This window comes from Pseudochaenichthys georgianus, chromosome 6 (assembly GCF_902827115.2).
Source record: "Pseudochaenichthys georgianus chromosome 6, fPseGeo1.2, whole genome shotgun sequence".
NCBI classification, from domain to species: domain Eukaryota; kingdom Metazoa; phylum Chordata; class Actinopteri; order Perciformes; family Channichthyidae; genus Pseudochaenichthys; species Pseudochaenichthys georgianus.
In genome coordinates this window covers 4,452,228-4,476,449 of record NC_047508.1, presented here as the reverse complement: position 1 = coordinate 4,476,449, position 24,222 = coordinate 4,452,228, and the positions used below count along the sequence as shown (strand labels likewise).

At 41.0% G+C, this 24,222-nt stretch overlaps 1 protein-coding gene across 2 annotated transcripts in view; it reads left to right on the top strand.

The window, feature by feature from the left end:
• LOC117447568 (gastrula zinc finger protein XlCGF57.1-like) overlaps positions 1–24,061 on the top strand; it is a 42,680-nt gene extending 18,619 nt beyond the window's left edge. Inside the window, exons 1-2 of one of the 2 annotated variants that reach the window (XM_071203437.1) lie at positions 9,245–9,325; positions 21,586–24,061. In XM_071203437.1, coding sequence (XP_071059538.1) covers positions 9,253–9,325; positions 21,586–22,709 — 1,197 coding nt within the window. In that variant the 5' untranslated portion in view covers positions 9,245–9,252 and the 3' untranslated portion in view covers positions 22,710–24,061. Of the gene's footprint in view, positions 1–9,244; positions 9,326–21,585 lie in introns of those variants that run through there. The other variant, XM_034084315.2, reaches the window with a different exon arrangement.
• The last annotated feature ends 161 nt before the right edge of the window (positions 24,062–24,222 follow it).

The window sequence follows — 24,222 nt, the reverse complement described above, 5'->3', positions numbered from 1 at the left end:
GGGGGAGAAAGATGAGGATGAGGAGGAAGATGAGGGAGAGGAAGATGAGGATGAGGAAGATGAGGAGGAGGAGCCAGATGAGGAAGAGGAGGAGGAAGATGAGGGAGAGGAAGATGAGGAGCTCTGAAGAAAGATCCGGAACAATTTAACAAGGGAATCAATTGGGAGCTAACTGGACTTTTTGTCACTTCATACCCTCAAGAGGCATTTTGTTTAATATAAAACATTTTTGGGGGAGAATTTTGAGCTGTCCTGCACTCTGTTTTGAGATCAAAGCACTCTAGAGTTAACGAGCTGCTCCATCCACATCTAATAGCTGAAGGTATTGTGGTCATTTGAAAGTTGGAATGAAGTGTCTGGCTGAAATTATGTGGAAGGAGATGCATTTGGCGCAAAGTGTAGGAAAAGTGGATTTGAAGGCATCTCCCATTGACTTCAATGTTAAAAAAATAGTTTAAAAAGCTGAATATTTCAAAAAGTATGAAATATTTTTGAAAAAGTTTAAGGTTTCTTATCAATTGCTGAAAAGGTTGAATAGTTTAATATTTGAATGGTTTCTGTAGCTGAAAGTAAGCTGAAGTTATGGAGAGCCAAAGTATTGGCTGAAATAATAAGGGGAAGAATAAAGTTTTGAAGTACTATAGTGGAATGCTGTAAACAGCATTCGCACTAACTAGACAAACAGTCAATACAGGCGATGACGTGACGTTTGCGCGTCCCCGCGAACAGGGCGTCAATGTTTGCAAGGCTTCTATCTGCGGCATAACACCGGCTCAAAGCTAACTATAAACATAAATACTAAAGTGTAAAACACAGCAAAACTATATTCATAAATGCAAGTGTAAAATAGTGTGGACAATTGTAAACATGGATGGAGACTAAAGTATCCACAACATAAAATAATATATTAAATATAACCTCAATCTTTCTTCTAGACATGTTAAAAGCTTGCTTGAATGGGTTATAGGTTTATTTTGTTCTCTCGTCTTTGAAATATATAAGGAATGTGTTGTTTGAGTCTAGTAGAACGAGGGTATTACAATTGAGCAATTTCTACATGTATTATGTATTTATCATGTATTCTTAATACCATTACAAAATAAACATGTAATAATGTTTTAGAGGAGGACCTCAAGCTAGCAAACTCAATTTCTTGCTTTAAATCTCTTAAAAGTAAGGGGCTTTTTCCTAACTGATGGTGTTTGTTATTGCTTTATAAATTCATGTACGTTTATGATTTTTTTATGTTGGGTGCCATTCTTTATCAACAAGAGATAAGATAAGTCAAAGAAGTACTTTATTGATGGCAGTATAAAAATACAAATGTTGTATCAAAAAGGCATGCCATTAAACAATACAAATAAAAAATGTAAAACTGTATTGCAGCCAGCATAAATATACATGGAATTGTAAATATAAAATGAACATTTTAAAGAAAATAAATAAACAAGGAAGTACAAATGTTGCATTTAAAAATGAACTAGATACAAAATATATAATATGTACAATAACTATTAAGGTTTTTTGAAGTATCACGGAGGAGACGGGCCAGTCGGCTGCCCAGTCATGGTGCCGTTCCTGCTGGGCCCGATTCTCTCCTCCTCGTTTCCTCTTGCCTGGGTGACAATAAGATAATAATTAGCAATAAGGAAAACACACAGGACAGGTACAGGTCACACAAGGATATAAGAATAACATGTATAAACAGAACAGTAAGGTGAACTAAAGAAAGTTCTGGCCCTAGATGTTTACAATGATTGTGAAAGTGAATTACATTATGTCCAGCCTGTTGATAATGAATATAAATTTATGTATATGATAGGATGTCACACACAACTGTACTAGCTGCTTATTAGCTAAGACTTTACTTGAAACAGAGCATTTCCACACAGTGGTATAGCTTATTTTAATTACTGTTGATGGATGATCCAAGGTTTAAAAAAACAAAACACAATTCCAGTCGCTTTGCCATTTATATTTCTTACCTAGAACCACACGCTGCGGTGTCGTGATGGCACTCGGTGTTGGTGGTTGAGTTGGTGTCGATTCTTCAGCTGGGGTCCGTTCTGGATTCGATGACGATGTGGACGGAACACTGCCATCAACCGTTGTTCGGGAATGTTCCTCCTCACGAGTCCCAATGTACTCATCTAGAACAGCAAAATGACTTGTTAATTCCACAAACTACTGCAGCACAATACTAAATAGCAACAACAACTATAGAAAAGAAAAACTGAACGTAAACAATGGCACATATGGTGTTAGCAAACAATAGCTCTAGCTAAGGCTATCTGCCTAGGCTATCTGCCTTAGCTAGCTATGTAGCTCTTCGGGGCTCCATAAAAGCATGGGTTGTCGAACATTAATGTAAGGATAAAATAGACTTCTTTGTTAGAAGTGAGCGTACCTTGCAGGGACTCCAGTAAAGCTGTTGCCGTTTTCCCTACATCGCAGGAAAGTCCTCGAAAATCCACGTTCGGACATCTGTGCAGAGACATCCTGGAACACTTTCAAATTTCGCGTTGTTCCGTCGAGCTCCCGCTGGATTTGATCATCCCCAATGAGATGTAGGAACGTCGTCACCTCCTCGGTCGACCACGGTGTGCTTTTCTTCGACGTTGCCATTTTTGTAGCTCCTCCGTTTACAAAATGCTGCAAGCTTGCTTCTAGATATATGCGACGCGAGGGATGATCTCTCTCTCTCTCGCGCGCGATCTTGTGACGATTCTCTCTCTGACCAATCAGCAGTCGAGTGTTGACGTCACAGCCCTGGCCTGGTCGCGTCTATCGTTATTCCAACCCAGTTTAGATTTAACCACGCCCACTTCCGCATTACGCAAGAACGTAGCTCTACGCCAGGGGTGGGGAACCTCTGGCCCCCGGGCCGTATACGAGCCTAAGGTGTCATCACGTGGTATATGTCTCCTCTGGGGTGCAGTTATGCCGGAGAGCACCGGAACGTCGCTCCGGGACTTCCAAAAATTGCAGTACCCATAAGGAGCCGTACACATTAGGGATCGACCGATATGGCTTTTTCAAGGCCGATACCGATACCGATTATTAGTAATCAAGGATACCGATAACCGATATTTGGAACCGATATACATTTGCAGTAAAATCAGAAAATCTTGGTGTCAAAATGTAGAATAACACAAACTCCAACACAACTTCTTTGAAATGCATTTAAGCATAGCCTATATTATGTTTAATGAACTTTTAAAACATCTTACAACTGGTTTCCTCTCTGTGCCCTTTTCTTTAGTGGAGCCATCTGCAATGAGTTAGAGAGACAAGAAGTGGGGCAGCAGGCTGACATGCTTAACTAACAATAATGCTTAATTTATTATATCAAACCAATGCCTGTCTGTCTAGCATAAAATCCCAATAAACTGCTAGCAACTGCAAAACACTATGCTAGCTAACGTTTTGCAAACTATTAAAAGTGAGGCTATTGCAGTAGACCTAACGTTAGACTAGTAGCCTCACTTCTAATATTTTGCTAAACATTTGCTAAATACATGTTGGCTAGCTAATGAGCTTCACATATCAACCTGAAAAACTGCGAGGCTTCACTCGCAGCCCCTCCTCCGCACCACAGTTCCGCTGCAAGACGCTGCACGCTGACTGACTTCCCCCGTCCCTGTGTAACTGGGAAGCTGATAGAATTAAATCAATAGATCGTGCTGTTTTTGCAACTTCAGCATAGGGGATTGGGATGTTTATTGAACTTCGGCTTTCAACTGATTTACCTTCGAAACACATGTATGGCTCTGCCGCTCAGCGCTGCTGCTTGCCTCTGTCTGTGTCTGCGTTCTTCGCACCTGCCTGTAATCTGAGAAGGTCCCGCCTCTATGGCTGGCTCCCGCCCGGAAAATCTTCAATGTTGATTGACACTTCAGTAATAGCCTATCAGATAGCGCTGTGGGCGGGACATTGCTCGTGTACAGAGAGTGGTGACTGCAGACAGAGAAACGGCCGCATCAGAGCCAAAGTGTTATCGGCAATTTTATAAAAAAAAGGCCGATACCGATAATCGGTCAAATGATGAATATCGGCCCCGATAATCGGCCTGGCCGATAATCGGTCGACCCCTAGTACACATGCCGCAGTTGTTGCGTTGCTGTGTCTTTAGTTGTAAGCCCAGTGGCGATCTGTTCATCTGTCATACTGATCATACAGTCAATTACTTTGTTGTTATTAGCATCTGGTTAGCTAGCTATGCTAACACATATGAGAAGCTTTTTCTACAACCAGTCAGGCACATCTTTATATGATCATTATATAGTTATTTAAAAATAAGAGAATAAAGTAAACAGGTATAAATATTATATGACAGTAAAAAAAAGTTGTTATTAATAAACAAGAATACAGTTTGAAAGGGGAGTGATTTGTAAAATATCCATAAAGAAAAAGAAAATCTTCTTACAGTTCTGTTTCATATGGATGTTGAGAGATGTATCCATAGATCTCCTAATGTTGCTCTCAAAGTGCACCAGATTGATGCTTTAAAAAAAAAATCTTTTCAGACCCCCCCACACTTAAATCATGTTCACATGGATAGGAAACTACATTTGCACAAATGTTGTGTCCAATATCTTTCTGTTTTGGTGGTCATGCCACAACCGTGCACGTGCCGTGCAAGAGGTTACTTTTTCTTTGCACAGCATGAAAGAAAGGCCAAATGAATGGGCTGTGATTTTAGTATTTTTAAGCAGAGGTCAATCATTTGTACGGCCCTCGGAGGAAGTTGGAAACATGTAAATGGCCCTTGAGAGGAAAAAGGTTCCCCACCCCTGCTCTACGCGATAGCGTCATAGACTTCTTCTTCGGCAGTTATAGCGGTCGCGGTAAAGCAGGATATTGAATAGTTGTTTTTTGTCTTTCCAAAGGATTTGTTGACTGAAAGTAAACGATCCTGTAATCAAAGCCATATCGAAGAGTCCTGAGATTGTATTACTGGTGTTTTATCATCTATAAATAGCCTGTGTGTATTCTCAAATGTCGTTTTCAGGACAAACAAAAGACGTTTTAAATATCTTATCAGCTGGTGTAAGTGCAGCATATTGAATATAACCTTGACTATTACTGTGTACTTCATTTATCTGACAGCATTATTTAATGATACTATTTTATATATATATTTATATACATTTATTCATATACACACACACTTATATATGTACTCACACATGTATTTATTCATAAATATACACATATGTATTCATTTATACACACACAGCATTATTTAATGATACTGTTTTATATATATATATATACACACACACATTTATTCATTTATAAACATATAAACACACACTTATATGTACTCACACATGTATTTATTCAATATTCTGCACTTACACCAGCTGATAAGATATTTAAAACGTCTTTTGTTTGTCCTGAAAACGACATTTGAGAATACACACAGGCTATTTATAGATGATAAAACACCAGTAATACAATCTCAGGACTCTTCGATATGGCTTTGATCGTTTACTTTCAGTCAACAAATCCTTTGGAAAGACAAAAAACAACTATTCAATATCCTGCTCATCCTGCTTTACCGCGACCGCTATAACTGCCGAAGAAGAAGTCTATGACGCTATCGCGTAGAGCTACGTTCTTGCGTAATGCGGAAGTGGTTAAATCTAAACTGGGTTGGAACGATAGACGCGGCCTGGTCTGATAGAACCACGATTTTATGGGGCCGGAAAAAGTACCCGCTAGCCGGTACCAGGCTATATGGAAATGCCACCAAAAACTGGCCTGGCCGCTTGAGGACGGTTAAACGGGGCTACCCGCTGCAGTGGAAATGCGCCATTAAAAGAGCCGGCTCTTTGACCCGGCTCGTTCACGACCGACACATCACTAGTAAGAGGGGGGGGACGGCGTTCCCCCACGTCCACAATCACTACACCAAGCAAGCCATATGTTGTTCATCACTTTGGTTTAAAAGGCCCCCATATCAGCATGAGTAATAGCAGTGGCTGTTGTATAAAGTTGGCCTGTAGAAACGTCGCCCAGCTAAGCATGCGTGGTTAGCTGAGGTAGCAATAGCACTGCACACACCCACGTGTTGCAATACTAACACACAATGTCAATGACCGTCATAGCACTTGCACACAACAATGCAATACACAATTGGCAATATATTACTCACGTTTTACACTGCAAAGAAGGGTTTCTATTCACTTCGATGACTGACGTTATCTGGCCGTAGCCTACGTGCCGTGGACACGCGGATAGCTCGATGACTGTGTTGTTGGTGGGGGTGAGGCAGCAAGTGAATGCAAATCTGACCGGCACAGGGAAAGCCCTACCTGACTTAAGCCACTCCCTGAAGTCTGTATTCTTCTTCGTGTCCTTTGGTGTTTTTTGGTGGTTGGCTAACCAGGTTGCAGGTGCATTACCGCCTCCAACGGAACGGGAGTGTGCACAACACAGTTATATGCAACAACTTATTGCGGTAACTAATGGCGTTACTAGTTACCTATTCCCATTAATTAACGCCGTTATAGTTACTGTGATTGAAATGGGTGCGTTACTGCGTTACATTATGTGATCCAACTGAACCCTTGCCTTATGGCGAAAATGCACAGACACACTTGCTAACACACACAAATACACAACAACGCCCACCACCAGCACATACACATGCACACAATGGCACATGCAAGTATCAGCGAGAGCAGCAGTGCATTTACAACTTGGAGATATAAGCACTATTGTGAATTTGTGGGGATAAAGGACGCACAAAATATTACAGATATATATATATATATAAAGTAAACACTAGATGAGTGACCCGCACTGCTGGCCAATGGAGACTGACGTCGCCACATGGCGCCCATCGTGGCACAGGCAGCGCGCTCATTCATAACATCATGTATATGGTGCACGATTGAAATAACCGTAGATTGCTCAGTTATCAACCAATTTCCTAACTGTTGCAGTTGTTAGACACATCGAAGATGTAGTCATGATACTGCATACTTATATGTATAGTTATGACCTTCTTTTCTCAACATCTCTTGTTGTCTCCTGTATCATAGCCATGCTAATAACGTTTATACTAAACCCATCCGTTAGTAAATCAGTCAAGATTTACGCAACATAAGAGTGTTTTCGTGCAGATCACTCACCTTACAACAGCTGTAATGTAGTTGTTGACTGTGTCAAGATGGCCGCCAGTGACCTACGCTGGCAACTCCCCCTTGAGCCATCTAGTGTTTATATATCTACGGTAGTAATGACCAGTGACCCATATGGAACTTGGCTATACATTAAAAAATAACTATATTCCAAACAGCCTACAGCTGATAACAGTCTGTCTGATAATAATCCGGTCTAACACCACGTCAATGGTAATACATTACAATATCACGTCAGTCATTACCAGATACCTCACGAGACGTATTTCAGTGACAGCTTCGTGCCATTAGCAGTTCATGTATACATACTAGCAACTGTAGACATTATAATAACTCTACTCCAAACAATCTAGAGTAATTGACAGAGGTGCAGCACCAAACAAAACGCTATAAACTGACTCAATGAAACCAACAAGGCAATGTACATCCTCCCTAAAAAGCTGCACTGCGAAGTTGTCAGCCCTGGACAGTATGCAGGGCCATCCCTGGCCAACTTGGGGCCCCAAGCCACATTGTGAGATGAGCCCCCCCCCCACCACCACCACCGACAGGAGTGACAGTACTTGAGTAAATGTACTTAAATACTTCCTGTGTCACATGCGGAGACGGGCTGTGTTTGTGTTGTTTACTAACAAGACTGTCATGGCGGCGGCGGAGCTCAAGTCTAGTTTCTCCACCTGGAGATATTCACACTATTTCACTTTTGTCGAGCACAAAGAAAAGAACGTTTCTGTTAAATGTAAATTGTGTCCTGGCGGGTCAAAGAGCATATCTACTGCCCAAACCAGTCATTCAAATCTCTTAAAACATCTGCAGAAACAACATGCTGGGACGAAGCTAGTAGCTAAGACCAGAGACTCAGCCGACGCCACTCCACCTGCACCTGCACCTAAGCAACAGCGGCTGGATTTTAACTAAGGGACTGCTAGCCAGGGACAAGTCGATAAAGCCGTCGCACGGTATGTTGTAGAACACATGCAGGCTGTTGCTACAGTGGAGTCACCTGCTTTCAGGGAGCTAGTTAGCATGATAGCATGTCCGGGCGGCACACAGCATATGGGACGGATTTTTGTTTCCAACTACCTGGAGAAAGAATATACAAACATGGAAAGCCAGCTAATATCGATGCAATCCAGATTGCATATAATGCATGTCAAGTTGATCAACAGATTGTATTATTCTCCAATGCAATAACAGTACTGAAATGAAGGCTATAAGGGCATTAATGGGAGCCCTTTTTTAAGTAACTAAGAAGTTACTTTTCACAGTAACACATTACTTTTTGGTGTAAGTAATCAGTAAAGTCACTGAGTTACTTTTGAAATGAAGTAACTAGTAATGGTAACAAGTTACTGGTTTTCAGTAACTAGCACAACACTGTTGTCAACACAGTGACTTTTGTATACAGTGAGGTAAATGGTAAATAAATAAACCACTTCGACTAATAATGACAATCATAATCATAATCAATTCAATATAATAAATACTATATTATTTTATTATCATATAGTTGAAATATAGTCAAGACAAAACATACTTGTTAGTTGCTCAACATCATTGCTAGCAGTGTGTGAGCGTGTATGTGTGTGTGTGTGTGTGTTTGAGTGTGTGTGTGTGTATATGTGTGTTTGAGTGTGTGTGTGTGTGTGTGTGTGTGTGTGTGTATATGTGTGTTTGAGTGTGTGTGTGTGTGTGTGTGTGTGTGTGTGTGTGTGTGTGTGTGTGTGTGTGTGTGTGTGTGTGAGAGTGAGAGACAGATGATGTGGAAGACAGAGTAGCGTATCTGACATGTAAATGTTGGAAAATTGTACATTGTAGGCTGTGAGCTCCCTGTTTGAGCGACTGACTATTCCTTCGCAATGTAGCATCGCCTTGGATATGATCTGAACTGGTCCAGGAATGGAATTTTTCCGATAATTTCCCTAAGAGCAGTCAATCAATGTTTATTTATATAGCCCAATATCACAAATGTTACATTTGTCTCAGTGGTCTTCACAGTGTGTACAGAATATCAGTATAACAAGACGACACCCTCTGTCCTTAGACCCTCACATCGTACAAGGAAAAACTTCTGGAGAAAACCCACAGTTTAAAGGGAAAAATGGGAGAAACCTCAGGGAGAGCAACAGAGGAGGGATCCCTCTCCCAGGACGGACAGACGTGCAATAGATGCGGTGTGTAAATTGAAAAGATAATTCATTTGCAACATAGGTAGTCAAAATGTGTGGAAATGCATGTGTGTATAATAGGAAGATGAATCCACGAGGATATCCATCCAGGACCTATGATCCAGGACCACAGCCACGACTCAAGATCCAGGGCTCGCGATCCAGGACACAGGACCGCAGGATCATCCATGTCTCCGGATCCCGGCGTATAGAGACACCAAAAAGAAAGAAATTTGGGGAAGCTTGGTTAATCGGAACATGAGAGTACACAGGTATAGACAGAGACAAGGAAGAAGTAAGATGTCCCCCGACAAACTAAGCCTATATCAGCAAAACTAGGGGCTGAATCTAATCAGCCCTAACTATAAGCTTTATCAAAAAGGAAGGTCTTAAGCGCACTCTTAAAAACTGATGGGTGTCTGCCGCCCGAACACAAATTGGAAGCTGATTCCACAAATGTGGAGCTTGATAGTGTGGGAAAATGTGCGCAAAATGCATGAAAACGGGCCATCTTTGGAAATTGCCATTTTTGTGGGGGTCGGGGCTAATCAAAAGCCCTTTGAAATATGTGTTCCATCATAATTGCAATGTGTATACAGCGTTTCGTGAATATCTGGAAAACTATATGCGAGTAGTTTGGAGTCATTTGAGACATGTAAATCATCAAAAATGGTACATTCTCTGTTAGCTTACGTTCGCCCCGATTGAGCTAGCAACTATTTTATTGGCAATTTAACATGATATTGGATATGGGCTTAACTTGTCCTGGACTGGAATTTTCCCGAGGAGGTGTTTGCGAAAAAGCGCTTAAAATGCATGAATAACACAGATTTTTCAGAATGGCCGACTTTCTGGGGGGCGGGGCTAATGGAAGCTATTTTGAAATATTTGCGTCCGAAAGTCATTTTAGCGATTTTGTGGCATTTAAATCGTCAAAATTGGTACATGTTCCGTTAGCTTCCGAGCTCCCCGTTTGAGCAGTCGACTATTCATTCGCAATTTAGCATCACATTGGATATGGGCTGATCTTGTCCTGGTTTGAAATTTTTCCGATCATTTTCCTAGGACAAGTATGCGAAAAAGCGCTTAAAATGCATGAATAACACAGATTTTTCAAAATGGCCGACTTTCTGGGGGGCGGGGCTAATGGAAGCTATTTTGAAATATATCCGCAATTCCATCAGTAATGTCTGTGGCAAGATTGGGGTAGTTTGGAGAAACTATATGTGACTATCGCACAATAGGGGGCGCTACTGAGCTGGTGTACAAAAATGTACATTTTTTTTGTACAGTCTGGAAAAAGACGTGGGTTGTGACGTGTGTTCCAAGTTTTGCGTCCGAAAGTCATTTTAGCGATTTTGTGGCATTTAAATCGTCAAAATTGGTACATGTTCCGTTAGCTTCCGAGCTCCCCGTTTGAGCAGTCGACTATTCATTCGCAATTTAGCATCACATTGGATATGGGCTGATCTTGTCCTGGTTTGAAATTTTTCCGATCATTTTCCTAGGACAAGTATGCGAAAAAGCGCTTAAAATGCATGAATAACACAGATTTTTCAAAATGGCCGACTTTCTGGGGGGCGGGGCTAATGGAAGCTATTTTGAAATATATCCGCAATTCCATCAGTAATGTCTGTGGCAAGATTGGGGTAGTTTGGAGAAACTATATGTGACTATCGCACAATAGGGGGCGCTACTGAGCTGGTGTACAAAAATGTACATTTTTTTTGTACAGTCTGGAAAAAGACGTGGGTTGTGACGTGTGTTCCAAGTTTTGCGTCCGAAAGTCATTTTAGCGATTTTGTGGCATTTAAATCGTCAAAATTGGTACATGTTCCGTTAGCTTCCGAGCTCCCCGTTTGAGCAGTCGACTATTCATTCACAAGTTAGCATCACATTGGATATGGGCTGATCTTGTCCTGGTTTGAAATTTTTCCGATCATTTTCCTAGGACAAGTATGCGAAAATGCGCTTAAAATGGACATATTTCAAAATGGCCGACTTCATGGGGGGCGGAGATAATGGAAGCCATTTTGAAATATGTCCGCATTTCCATGAGGAATCTCTGTGCCAAGTTTCGGGTAGTTCGAAGAAACTATATTTGACTACCGCACAATAGGGGGCGCTACTGAGACATATTTGCTAAAACGTCCGATTTTTTTCTACAGTCTGGAAAAGGTTGTGTGCTGTGACATGCGTTCCGAATTTAAAGGCCGTAACTCATTTTCTCCCCTACTTATGGCTCGGTACATTTTTTAACCCTTCGATTTCGAGAAAAAACTGAATAGGACACGCCCACATTTTTCATTGGTTGCGACCCTTTAAATCTCAGTTTATACTCACCCTGCCAGTATGTCTATGACAATATATATTTTTTTAGTCCATCGGTTCTTGAGATATAAATTAGTTGTGTTTTTGGCGCCCCCTATTGTTCGAAATGAACAGTGTTTGTTGTGCCTATTCCCCAAGACACACTGAACCTATCCACCGAAATCTGTGATATTTGGATACATTTTGGATGAATTGTGAGCATTTATGTGTAGGCCACACCCTTTTGCTAATACGTTTTGATTGATGTCGGCCACATTTTTCCACACCTCGTGCTCATTTTGTATGGTAATGTGTCTGCCCCTCCATTGATGCTGTGCACTAAGTTTGGTTTGGAAAATCAAGAAATTGGAATTTAAGTTAATATTTCAATGTTTTTCACATTATGCTAATTTTAAAAAAATCAAAGTAGGCGGAGCTTCGGGATATGAGAGGATAATATGTAGAGCTGCTCCACCCGGATAAGTGTGCAAAATTTCAGGTCCCTCAGACTTACGCTGCGACTTTATAAATGTTTCGAAACACTGAACTTACACAGGTGGCGCTAGAGAGCAAGTTGAAAAATGTTCTCCCATCGAATCCAGAATGTTAACATTTTCACCGGTCCTGGCGGCGTTGCCAAATGTCGCTACATGAATAGTGTCGTAACCCCCTCAAAAACAGGTTGAAAGTGCAGAACCGGTAACAGAAGAATAATAATACTGACGATTTCAATAGGTCTTTGCACTACGTGCTCAGGCCCTAATGAAGCAAAAGGTTCCTGAAATCCATTCCCATGTACTCACCAGTGTAACGCTGCCTTGCTGTGGTCCCAGTATATTTAAACTGCATGGGATGACGGCTACTAATGAGCACTGCACATGATATATATTTGGAATGCTTTATTGATTTAAGTGCTGCATTTTGAATTCTTAAACAAGTTATGCTTGTCAGACTGTGGCATGACCTTTGCAACACAAATATAATAAAGACATGAGCATGTTTAGCAAGTTTTGATATTGTTGCATGCTGTTTATACTTTTTTGACATAGAAAAACTATGATTACTAATGTACATATAGCTTTACACTGGTATGATCTGGAACTGTGACAGGCTCTGAAAGACTCCACTTCTGGAGTTGCACTTGTCATAGCAGAGTATAGCATAATAAAGGGAAACAATGGCCTTAACGAGTCTAACTGGTCACAAAAACCAATTTGTTCTAGATTTTTAGGGTTTTAGATCAGGACCTGGTCTAATGTGGTCTAGATGCGAAAAAAGCACTGAAATCTCCCTTTTTTGTATTTTCACAAATAGAATAAAGGTTTCACAAATCTCAAACTGTGTTATAAAGAATGTTTAGACTCTCTGGGATAATCCAGTCCAAATAAATCAGCTATGCAGCGATTTAAGAGGTACAAACACGGAGGATTGTACGCTCAGCGCTGTCAATTAAATGTCCCTTAACTTTCCCCTTAACTGCTGAATCGGAAGCTCTGAAACGGAAGCCAACTTCAGCGTCGTCCTACAAGTCAACCTACACATCAAAATAAATAGATTATCTAAAACAGGTGCATTTGATTAAAAAAGAAAAGTAATAAATATAATTCAATATTGAAATATTAACAAAAACAGTAACACTATGTATGATAAGAAAAAGGCAACAAAGAAAGTGTTTTTTGTAGGGCTGTCAGTCGATTAAAATATTTAATCGCGATTAATCGCATGATTGTCCATAGTTAATCGCGATTAATCGCAAAGTAATCGCACATTTTGTATCTGTTCTAAATGTACCTTAGAGGAAGATTTTTAAAGTTTTTAATACTCTTATCAACATATGAGTGGACAAATATGTTTTAATGCAAATGTATATTATCATTTGAACAATGACAAATATTCTCATGAATATTAAACACAACAACCTCTGAACATTACAAATATTCGCCTCAATTCAACCTGGAACCTCTCTGATACGATAATACAATACTGTGTGTGTGTGTGTGTGTGTGTGTGTGTGTGTGTGTGTGTGTGTGTGTGTGTGTGTGTGTGTGTGTGTGTGTGTGTGTGTGTGTGTGTGTGTGTGTGTGTGTGTGTGTGTGTGTGTGTGTGTGTGTGTGTGTGTGTGTGATCGGTGGAGCTATGTGCAACTCAAGGCATATGCTCGAACGGGAGCTGGGAGCTGCCTGGACGCTGCAATCATGTTGCGCGCACTATCCGTGCTGAGTGTGCTGACTTTTCATACAATGTCCCACTGTCTGCTACCTGCATAAAGTCAAGTGCTCGGCGCAGTTGTCGGCAAAAGTCGCTCCTCTGTTTTCATTTAAACAGCTCCTTATATCCGTTAGCACAGCTAGCTAGCACCAGATGCTAACGACAACAATACACGTAAGGTCTCTCTCGCTCGCTCGTGCCACACATACACTCACCCTCCCGGTCCTCCCGATGGCCAGTCGGTGCCTGTCGGTGAGCGTGGAAGTGTGGTCTGCCGCAAGCGGACGTCAGGAGCGGGGCTGCCAGCATCAGCTTGTAGATAGTATTTTAAACTTGATGCGCTCTGAAACTACGGGGCGGCCGAGGACAAAAAATACACATGCGTTAATCGCGTTAAAAGAATTAGTGGCGTTCATTTTTTTTTGGCGTTAACGCGTTATTAACATCAACATTAACATGGACGGGCCAGCACCGCGGGGGCATCAACTGGATGGACCGGATTGTCGGACAGGGCCGTGAAGTGGTTCCAAAGGCCCAGGCGAGGCAGTGAAGTTAGCCCATTCAAAAAGCTCTTGCGCACCACTTCAGACCACGACTGCTGGTGGCTAGGTGTCGAGCATTCGGAAGGCCGCGGACAGGTGGAAGGATCCCACAGAACTGTGTCATGGATAGTTCCACTGAACGAGGCAAGTTGTTTAGACTGCACCGATGCTACCTCCATGAGACCGGACACGAGAGACTCTTTTTCTTTCAGCTTGTCAGAAAGCTGTCAGATATCCTCCTCAAGGTCTGTTACCTGTTTATTTGCTCTTTGAAGTAGCACATCATCCTCACAGTGTTTTGATGGCATTCTTGAGTGAGAAAGGTTTAGGGCAATTACTGTCCCATGCACCAATGCCAAACTGCGTCAAGATGTTGTATAAGCAGGGATGGCTAAATGTTTGTAAGCAGGAGAGCTAGATGCTAACAGATGCCAGATGCTAACAGGTAGTGGGAGCCTGTACAAATTGTGACTGCCTCTGTGCGCCTCTGTGCGTGTAAAGTAAAAGGGGAGTGATTTGTAAAATATCCATAAAGAAAAAGTAAATCTGTTTACAGTTATGTTTCATATGGGTGTTGAGTGATGTATCCATAGATCTGTTAATTTTGCTCTCAAAGTGCACCAGATTGATGCTTTTAACTTCAATATTAAAAAAAAAAATCTTTAGCACCACCACTGAGCCTGCAACCCTGTTTTGAATAAATGTACAGTGCAAAACAGGCTCATTGCAGCCACCTGTGATAAGACACACTTTTTTGCCAAATATCAGCATTTTATTTCTTTTCATATTTTTGCGCAGATTGCAAAGTGGCAAAGTATTATAACTTATTGTTCTAGCAAAGGGATTGCATATAGTGATGTTACGTATTGCGCCGAGGCTTCGGAGCCTGTGTCGAGTAAGCCCCGAAGCTTCTTGTGAAGCATGTATCGAGGCTTGTATCGTTTTGGGCCAGTGACGTCATCGATGACAAACGAAGCCTCGCTGCCTGTCGACACCACGTGACTGCTTCACGAAGCGATTCAGATCGGTTGAACCGTTGAACCCATACAGTCTATGGTTGAACCACGACGCTCATAATACCCATGGATGTATAACAAGAACCATATTACCCCTCCTGTACTTGGGCCCGGTGACACGATGGAATTAAGAGAGCTCAGAGTCAGACCCTCACTTATATAGAGGTCGGAACATGTCATAAGTATAAATGGATGCAAGCATAAATAAATGTAGGAATAAAAACATCAATAAAAACATCAATAAATACATATCTTGTAGTGTTTTCAAGGAGATTCAGCGTGTGTGCTGTGGCTCAGCTGGAAAGCAGTTGACTCATGACCGCAGGGTCCCTGGTTCAACGACTGAACAATACGTATTTTTTTGTTGTTTATAAAAGCTACAGCTACATGAGACAATGTAGTTAATAAATGTATTCTTTGATATGGTTTAGCCTTTTTCAGGCTACAACGAGTTTATGAATATTATTAAGGAATACAAATCCCTCTTTGCAATGTGTACCAGCCTCCTTAGGCTTTTCAATCACAATCATTAAATTGGAATAAATACAATATTGTTAACATGAAAATATGATTTAATGTTCGTTGTTTAGAGTTATTCTAAGGCTTTACTCATTGGGGACTCGGTATGAGAGAGCACACTGTTGAGATGTCCAATCTGCCTGTTTTACACACTTTGACCAGCAGGGGGTTTGTGTTCAAATGAAGCCCATGATGAAGCCTCATGAGATGAACCTCCCTTTGTGGCTTCAGAAGATCAGTTTCCGCTCTTTTTTCTCGTGCCTGGTCATTTCTGTGCTTTGTTACTTCCCTTCTTACCCCTAGATTAGGAGGGAACGTAACAACCACACAGACTTATGGAGCATTGTTTTATTAAAACTGTTCTAGCAAAGGAATGCTCAAGTTCATATTGATGTATTTTAATTAGGGCCGGGACTTTAATGCGTTAATTAAGATTAATTAATTACACAAAAATTAACGCGTTAAAAAAATTAACGCATTTTAATCGCACTTTAATCGCACTTATTTTTGCACAGCGGAACGTTTCTCACTGGATGAGTTTCAGGCGTACCGATTATATTGGAGCACCAACTAACGTTCATGACTTCAGCATGGGACTTCAAACAACAACAAACCACGGTGAACAATAGTCAAACATGAACGAACAAGCTGATGAGACCGCTTTGGTCGGCCCCGTGGATGGGACATTTTGTTTTAAAAAACGGACGGATGGAAGCGTCGACAAGAGCACGGTTGTGTGCAAATTATGCAAAAAATAATTTGCATATCACCGCAGCACATCAAGCCTAAAGTATCACCTAAATGCAAAGCATGTAGCAGCTAGCGTGGACGTTGGGCGTAGCCCAACTCCGAGTGCAAGGAACCACACCCTGACCCAACCCACACTCAACCAGGTGACTGGTTTCAGGGCCAGGATAAGTAAGTCCACGTCTGAGAAAATAACCAACTCACTGGATTCAAGTCTGGGCTCGACATTAAGGACTGCCCGATGGCCCGGGGCCATCTAGTATTTAGCTCGGGCAATCTATTATGCCAGTATCATGCAGCTCGCGGATCCAGTAATGAGTGACCCGACAGTAAAACTAAACATATCTATAACTAGTTTAGGTAGTTTGAGAGGTAATTAAAATAGCTACGTGTGATATTCTAACCTGAAGTGTGTGTTTTGTTCCGCTCACCGCTGCATGTGGTTATGCAGAGCTGCGTGTCGAGTCTCGACTCGTCAGCAGCAGCTGATCTCTCTCTCCCGTCAGATTAGACTTCACTCGCGTGTATGTCCATATCGATCAGATCCAGCTAGTTCTAGCTAATTATATGACTACCTGCTTATTAAAAGACAACTACACAATAAGTGTCTCTATGCAACGGGATGAGGCCACAAAGTATAGCGCAGCATTGTGCATTTGTTTACATGCCCACCGGAACCCCGAGGCATTACCAACAGATCAACGCACAATCAACCCATACAGGACATCTCTTTCTCCACATTAAGTGTTAGACATTAGAGTAGACTATTCTTGTCTGTCACATACTCTTCTTGTCTGTCACATAAGTGGCGCAACTGAAGCGGTATTGCTCTAAAGGGAAATTATTTTGACCAAAGATATTTAGATTTGCCGGCTAACGGGAACTCTGACGTGTGCTTCGCGGATGCGCTCGGCTCCTCTCGACTGCTGCTCGGGTCTGCTCGGTCAGCTTCCGGATGAGAAGGCATTCGTTCGACCAACTTACAGTAGTTAACATTTCAAACATTTTTAACAGGGGCCATAATAGTGTAAATAATGTTTGTTTTGGCAGTTATAACTGAATGTAATGTTTTCTACTTTTTTCCATCTGGGAAGGCATTTGCCTTCATCAGATGGAAAGTGTTTTGACCAACAACTTAAGTATTTCTTATAGCTATGCAGGGCATGCAAGCGAGCAAACACAAACAAGAACAAACAAACAAGTGAAATGAAGAATACAATTGAAATTGTACAATATAATATTGTGGTGGTTCATCTTATAATTCAGTCTAGAGAATGCACCAGACAGCATCTAAGACCTGCAAAAATCAAAATGTTCTAGGTGGACCCTTCGTGCCATTTCGTCCGCGTGCATTTTTCAGGGCAATCTCTATTAATAATAATAATAATACATTGCATTTCAAAGCGCTTTTCCAGGTGCTCAAAGACGCTTTACAGTGGTGATAAAACATGATAACATAGAATTTAAAAGTTATTAGAACAAGATAAAATAACATTTAAAAGTTATTAAAACAGCAATACAGCATAATTCACAGATTAAAAGCCAGTCTGAAGAGGTGTGTTTTGGTCAGTGTTTTGAAAGTGGGGGGGTCAGTGCAGTCTCTGATGTGTTGTGGGAGGGAGTTCCAGAGGGTGGGGGCAGCGATGGAGAAGGCTCTATCCCCCCAGGTTCGGAGCTTGGTTTTCTTGGGGATAGAGAGGAGGTTCGCTTCTGATGAGCGAAGGCTGCGGGAAGGGGTGTAGTGGTGGATCAGGTCGGAGAGGTAGGGGGGAGCCTGGTTATTGAGAGCTTTGTGTGTTAGCAGAAGGATTTTGAAGTGTATTCGTTGACGAACAGGGAGCCAGTGCAGGTTTTGAAGGACGGGGGTGATGTGGTCTCTGGAGCGGGTGTGGGTGAGGAGGCGGGCAGCGCAGTTCTGGATGTATTGTAGTTTATTTAGGATTTTGGATGATGAACCATACAGGATGCTGTTGCAGTAGTCCAGTCTTGAAGTGACACATGCGTGGATGAGGGTTTCAGCAGCCGGGAAGGTGAGTGAGGGACGGAGGCGGGCAATGTTTTTCAGATGGAAGAAGGTGGTCCTGGTGATGTGGTTGTGCTATTGGGCTCAGGGCCATCTGTAAATTAGCTTAGATGGCCCACAGGGCCATCTCCCAAAATCCTTAATGTCATGCACTTGGACTGTAGACCACTTGGAGTAAAATCCATGTGAAAATTGCTTCTCACTGTTCTCAGGTCAAATATGTATATTTGATTAAAAATGCGATTAATTTCGATTAATTAATTACAAAGCCTCTAATTAATTAGATAAATGTTTTTAATCAAGTCCCGGCTCTAATTTTAATAAATGTTAGCTTGGCCCATTACGTGACTATTTGTGTTGGGGGGGCCCGACTTTTTTTTTCTCTCCAAAGCGGGGGCCTGACAGAAAGTGTGAGAACCCCTGCATTAAATCAATGTACACAAGCAATACGTGCGCTATAAAAGATTGGCAACAAAAGAACAACATTTTTCTCTCAGGCTGCTGTATGAGTCCAATTCTATTTCAATGAATTAGCCACTATCCTAGAGACTTCTGAAGAATCTGACCTCACTCTAGATGACTCAGAAATCAAACTTATGCACTACGCAGATGACCTGGTTCTGCTGTTTCCTACAGAACTATGATTACAGCAGACCTGCTGCAACAGTACTGCCAGACCTGGGCCCTGGCAGTAAACATGAACAAGACAAAGATCTTCCAAATAGATCCAGTTCAGGGAAACATAAATAACTTCACATTAGGAACTCTAAAAATAGAAAACGGTACAGAATAAAACAATCTAGGCTTGAAATAAGTTCCACTGGGAGTTTTAACCCACCATTAAATGAACTGAGAGAGAAAGCACAAAGGGCATTCTACGCAATGAAAAGTAACATTTACATTCAAATTTGGTTTAAATGACTGGAACGCGTCAAATAGGACCAATTATTCTCTATGGTAGTGAAGGGTTGGGTCCTCTACCAGATGAAATCATGTGTCTTAGTGAAGGGTTGGGCCCTCTCCCAGTTGAAAGTTAACTAAATTATAAAACACCAGAAACAAAAGTATATATCCAATTGAAACACACAAAGAAAAGGACAAAGCAAAATGCAGTGCTTTCTGGCCCTAGAGAAGCTCTACTGTGAACAAGTACAGACACAGTGAGAACAGATTTAAAAACAAACATCCTGAATTTGACCAATCCCAAACACCCCAAAAGAAAATCAAAAGCTTATTTTTGAAGGGAGCCCTTGCTAAGCTAACTTTCAATATTGTGTCTGTCAATTTGGACAGACACAATCATTTACATTTTTTTACTATGTTCAATCTGAATTTACTTTAAAATAAAAAAAATCTATATTGATTCTGACTCTTCTACATCCAACTCACAGGTTTATCATTGCTTTGATAAAATTATTAATTTACCCCTTTTTAGAAGTGAAGTTATGGTCATGATGTTTTTATTTTAAAGTCAATTCAGATTGAACATAGTGTAAACATGTAAATTATAGTTTCCGTCCAAAAAAAAAACATTACTTATAGTGAAAACCACCCTTGAATGATGGGATAGTAGACTAAAAGCTTTAGGAATCCAAACTATAACATATAAGTACCCTGTATCAAGATTGATGCAAAACAAGTGAAATATGACCTTTTTAGAGAGGTTTAGAAAACAAAACCCACCTCTGGGGTAATTTGGGTGTATTTGCCATATCTCTGGAACCCATTGGTCGATTTTGGTGATTGACACCTCTTTTGAACCGTTAGACCAAATATAATCTAGGGGAAGTTCCTAAATCAACCTACACGTTACCATTCAGGAGTGAGAGTGATGTGCACACAGCTTGCCCATACCGAAAGCTATTTTACGCTCTGAAAATTGAAAACTAGGCTTATTGCCATAAATATGATGATGGATTATCAGTAATCATTTCAAAGGGACACATAGACATTGGATTAACCTTCAGCAGCCTTTATATGCGTTGTGATGCCCTTGAACACAACTTTTGATAAGAAAACAGCAATGGTAAGACTTATTTGCCGTTTTGGCTACATAAAGTGGAGTTGTGTGTTGTCTTTGCTGGCTTTCGCTGCCGCACGTCTTGGTCGCACAGTGATGATACTTATACCATTGGAATCTGTGGAATCTCAGCTTTCAGATGATATCTTGTTTGTGCAGATCCGATGAAGTATAAAATATATCTACTGGGAGTTATGTGCGTAGTGCTAATTCAGAGGCTCTGCGTTAGACTTGTGTTTTGTTTCGGTAGAAATGGTTAATATCGTCAGGTAGCTGAGTTTCTTCCCGTTAAGTGGGTATGACACATTCATAGTTTGTTAAATGTTAAGAAGCCCTCAGACGCTGTTTCTTGCAAGATGTTGCCGAGGGAACCGGGTTTAACAGGTTAAAAGGTCAGATAATAGTGAAGTTCAAAGTCGATGCAAATGTCTTGTTTTGTCAGTACAAAGCCCGAAGACATTTCAATACATTTATTTTATATAATATAAAACAGGAAAAGCAGATAATCTCTATATTTGAGAACGTAGCAGGACACATAATCAGAGCTGTGCTCAAATAGGATTTGGCTCTCCTTCCTGAAGTTTTGGAGACGGCAGAGAACAATGACAGGAAGTCACACATGTTAGTGTGTAGAATGTTCTACTTTATTTACTTTGCTTTAGCCTGTAGCAGGATTCTCCTTTTTTGGTGATCTTTTCTCATCAGTGACCGCCTCTTCACACATTATCCCTTACTTAACCGTTCCCTATAACTTTTAAAATGTTCAACATTAGCATTAGCAAGGGGCTTTAGTTAAAAACTATAACATTTAGCATGAATGTAACGCAGCATCATTACAATTCCTGTAATTAATGACTGCCTTAATGTGTTTCTTGTTTCAGTATTATCTGGAGATGTTCATCAGTCCCCCCACATTAAAGAGGAACAGGGGCAACTTGTCGCTGTGAAGAGCGAAGATGATGAAGAGAAAGCTGAGCCACAGCTTCATCAGAGACAAGAAGAAAACAGCAGCTCAGCCCCACAGATGGAGAAAGAGAGGGATAGAGAGGACTGCAGAGGATCAGAACCAACCAGAAGCTTGGATCCTGTTGGCTTTTCACAGCCAGCTCATGATTACAACCCTGCAGATGAACAAGCTGACACTGTGACATTAACTCCGATCCAGGCAGGTGTATCCCTCAGTCTACCAGCTGTGGACGACAGAACTTCAGACTCTAGTGAGCCTGAGACTGACAACAGTGATGAAGACTGGCAAGAGCCAGGGAAACCTCAGCCAGATCTAAAAAAGATCAAGAACAATAGTGTTCCCAAGGTTAATAAAGAAGGTAACACTGGTAGGAAGTCTTTGAACTGCTCTAAATGTGGTAAAACATTTGAATCCAAGGACTGTGTGTTGGCAAAAATTCCTCCATTCGTTTGCTCCGTTTGTGTTCCAAAACCGTCACAGGTTGCATGTTTTGTCACAAATAAGATAAGTGCCTCAGGGGAAAAAGCCTTTGGATGTTCAGTCTGTAAGAAACAATTTGGCTTCAAATCAGACGCCGTAAGACATATGAGGATTCACACCGGAGAGAAACCCTTCAGCTGCTCAGTTTGCGGGAATAGATTCAGTCAGAGCACTGGTCTGAGCTCGCACATGAGAACCCACACAGGAGAGAAACCATACAGCTGCTCTCTCTGCCCTAAAAGCTTTATCCGCAGCGGAGTTCTGGACCGACACATGAGAGTTCACACCGGAGAGAAACCTTACAGCTGCTCGGTGTGCGACACACGTTTCTCTCTGAGTCAGACCCTGTTGAAACACATGAGGATCCACACAGGAGAGAAACCGTTCAGCTGCTCCGTTTGTGATAAAAGATTCCTACAACAGGGACACCTGACGCAGCACATGACACTCCATACAGGGGAGAAGTCTTTCAGTTGCCCTGTTTGTGGAAAAAACTTCACTCGACAGTTCCGCGTGAAAAAACACAAGTGTGTTACTGAGAGCAGCGGCAGTCAGTGAAACTGCAACACAAAACTGAATGTCATGCGCCAAAGATAGATTAGAAGGTTCAGATAAGAGCAACATAAATCTAATTAAATATTCTTTAAAGAAAAAAATTGTAAATGCTTATATATTTATATTACTGCGTCCACTGATTACTGTTAATGACTCATGACCATCATTATTGATAATGTGCCTATACTTCATATTTATGCTGAAGTTGTACAGAGACTAGTTCTTTGTAGGATTTGTCCCGCCCCTACTTTCAAATTCTAGCGCACTCGAGCTGGTTTCTCCAAAATGATACGCCACCTTTAACTGTCATACATTTTATATAAAGCTTAGAATTTGTTCACTTCGCACACAAAAAGAACGGATTAGCGGCTCAGCGCTGGGTCACCTGCTAGCTTCTACAGGACCATTGCTCTCCTTTAAAAGTGTCCTTAAGTGTACAGTGGTTTATTGCAGCATTTGCCTGAGTTAGGCCTTAATGAATTGTTGACACATCTGCTGTTTAAGTGGCCATGACAGACCTCACCTATCTCTATTAAGCTTACCATTGATACAAAATGTTAAATTGGCTATAATTTGGTTTGATGGAATATTGTATGTCACAATAATGTCTTATCAGACATGTGGAACCGGACATGTGAAACTACACAGAACATCCTGAACTCTTTACCAATGCACATTATGCGTTTTTAGAAGGTGCAAGCAAAGCATAAAAGTTCCAACCACAATTCTTGGAAGGTGTTGTGGTTTTTAACACCTTGACAACGGTTATGATTGAGGACAACAATGCACTCAGGATGAAAGTGAACTGTGTACAGACTTGATGATTTTAGGTCCAACATCCAGGAGCAACACATCTTAGAGACAATAGTGACAGTTGTGTTAAGTTTGTTTCTGTTAATAAATTAAAGTATAAAGTTTGCATATTTGTTACATTTTGTTAAAAGAAAAACTCAATTCTAAACATGACATTGAAAATAGGTTTTGCTTTCATAAAAATGTTCATATTCCCGTTTGTTAAAATTGTATATCATTACTATAGTCTTCATTGTTTTAATTTTAACTTTACATTTTTAATTGATTCATTAAGTAAGAATTTAACCTATGGGACCTCCTTCTCACTTCAAAAAGTCCCTCCAAGCTCTCCAAACTTTTTTGAGGCTTGATTTTGGGTCTTGGCTTGGGCTCCTTTAGAGGCTTGACGGGGTTCACTTGGGAACCTTTTGCTGTTATACTTTGACCTTGTGTCCTTGTAAAACGTTTGTATCTTACTTTTGTTATTTTTATGATATTGTAAATCCTCAATTTTTGTTAAAAACGTAATAAAACCAGTGTGTACATTGTACATTTCGACCCAATTCCTGGTCTCTCTGGTGGTCTCTGAAGGTATCTGCTTGGTCTTACTGTGAGGTAAGAACACCCTTCCTTGGAAAAGGCTGACATTGTTTGATAATTTGGACTTTAAATTGTTTAAGGGAAATAGAAACCCTGCTAAGGTTAAACTGTAGTTTCATATTGG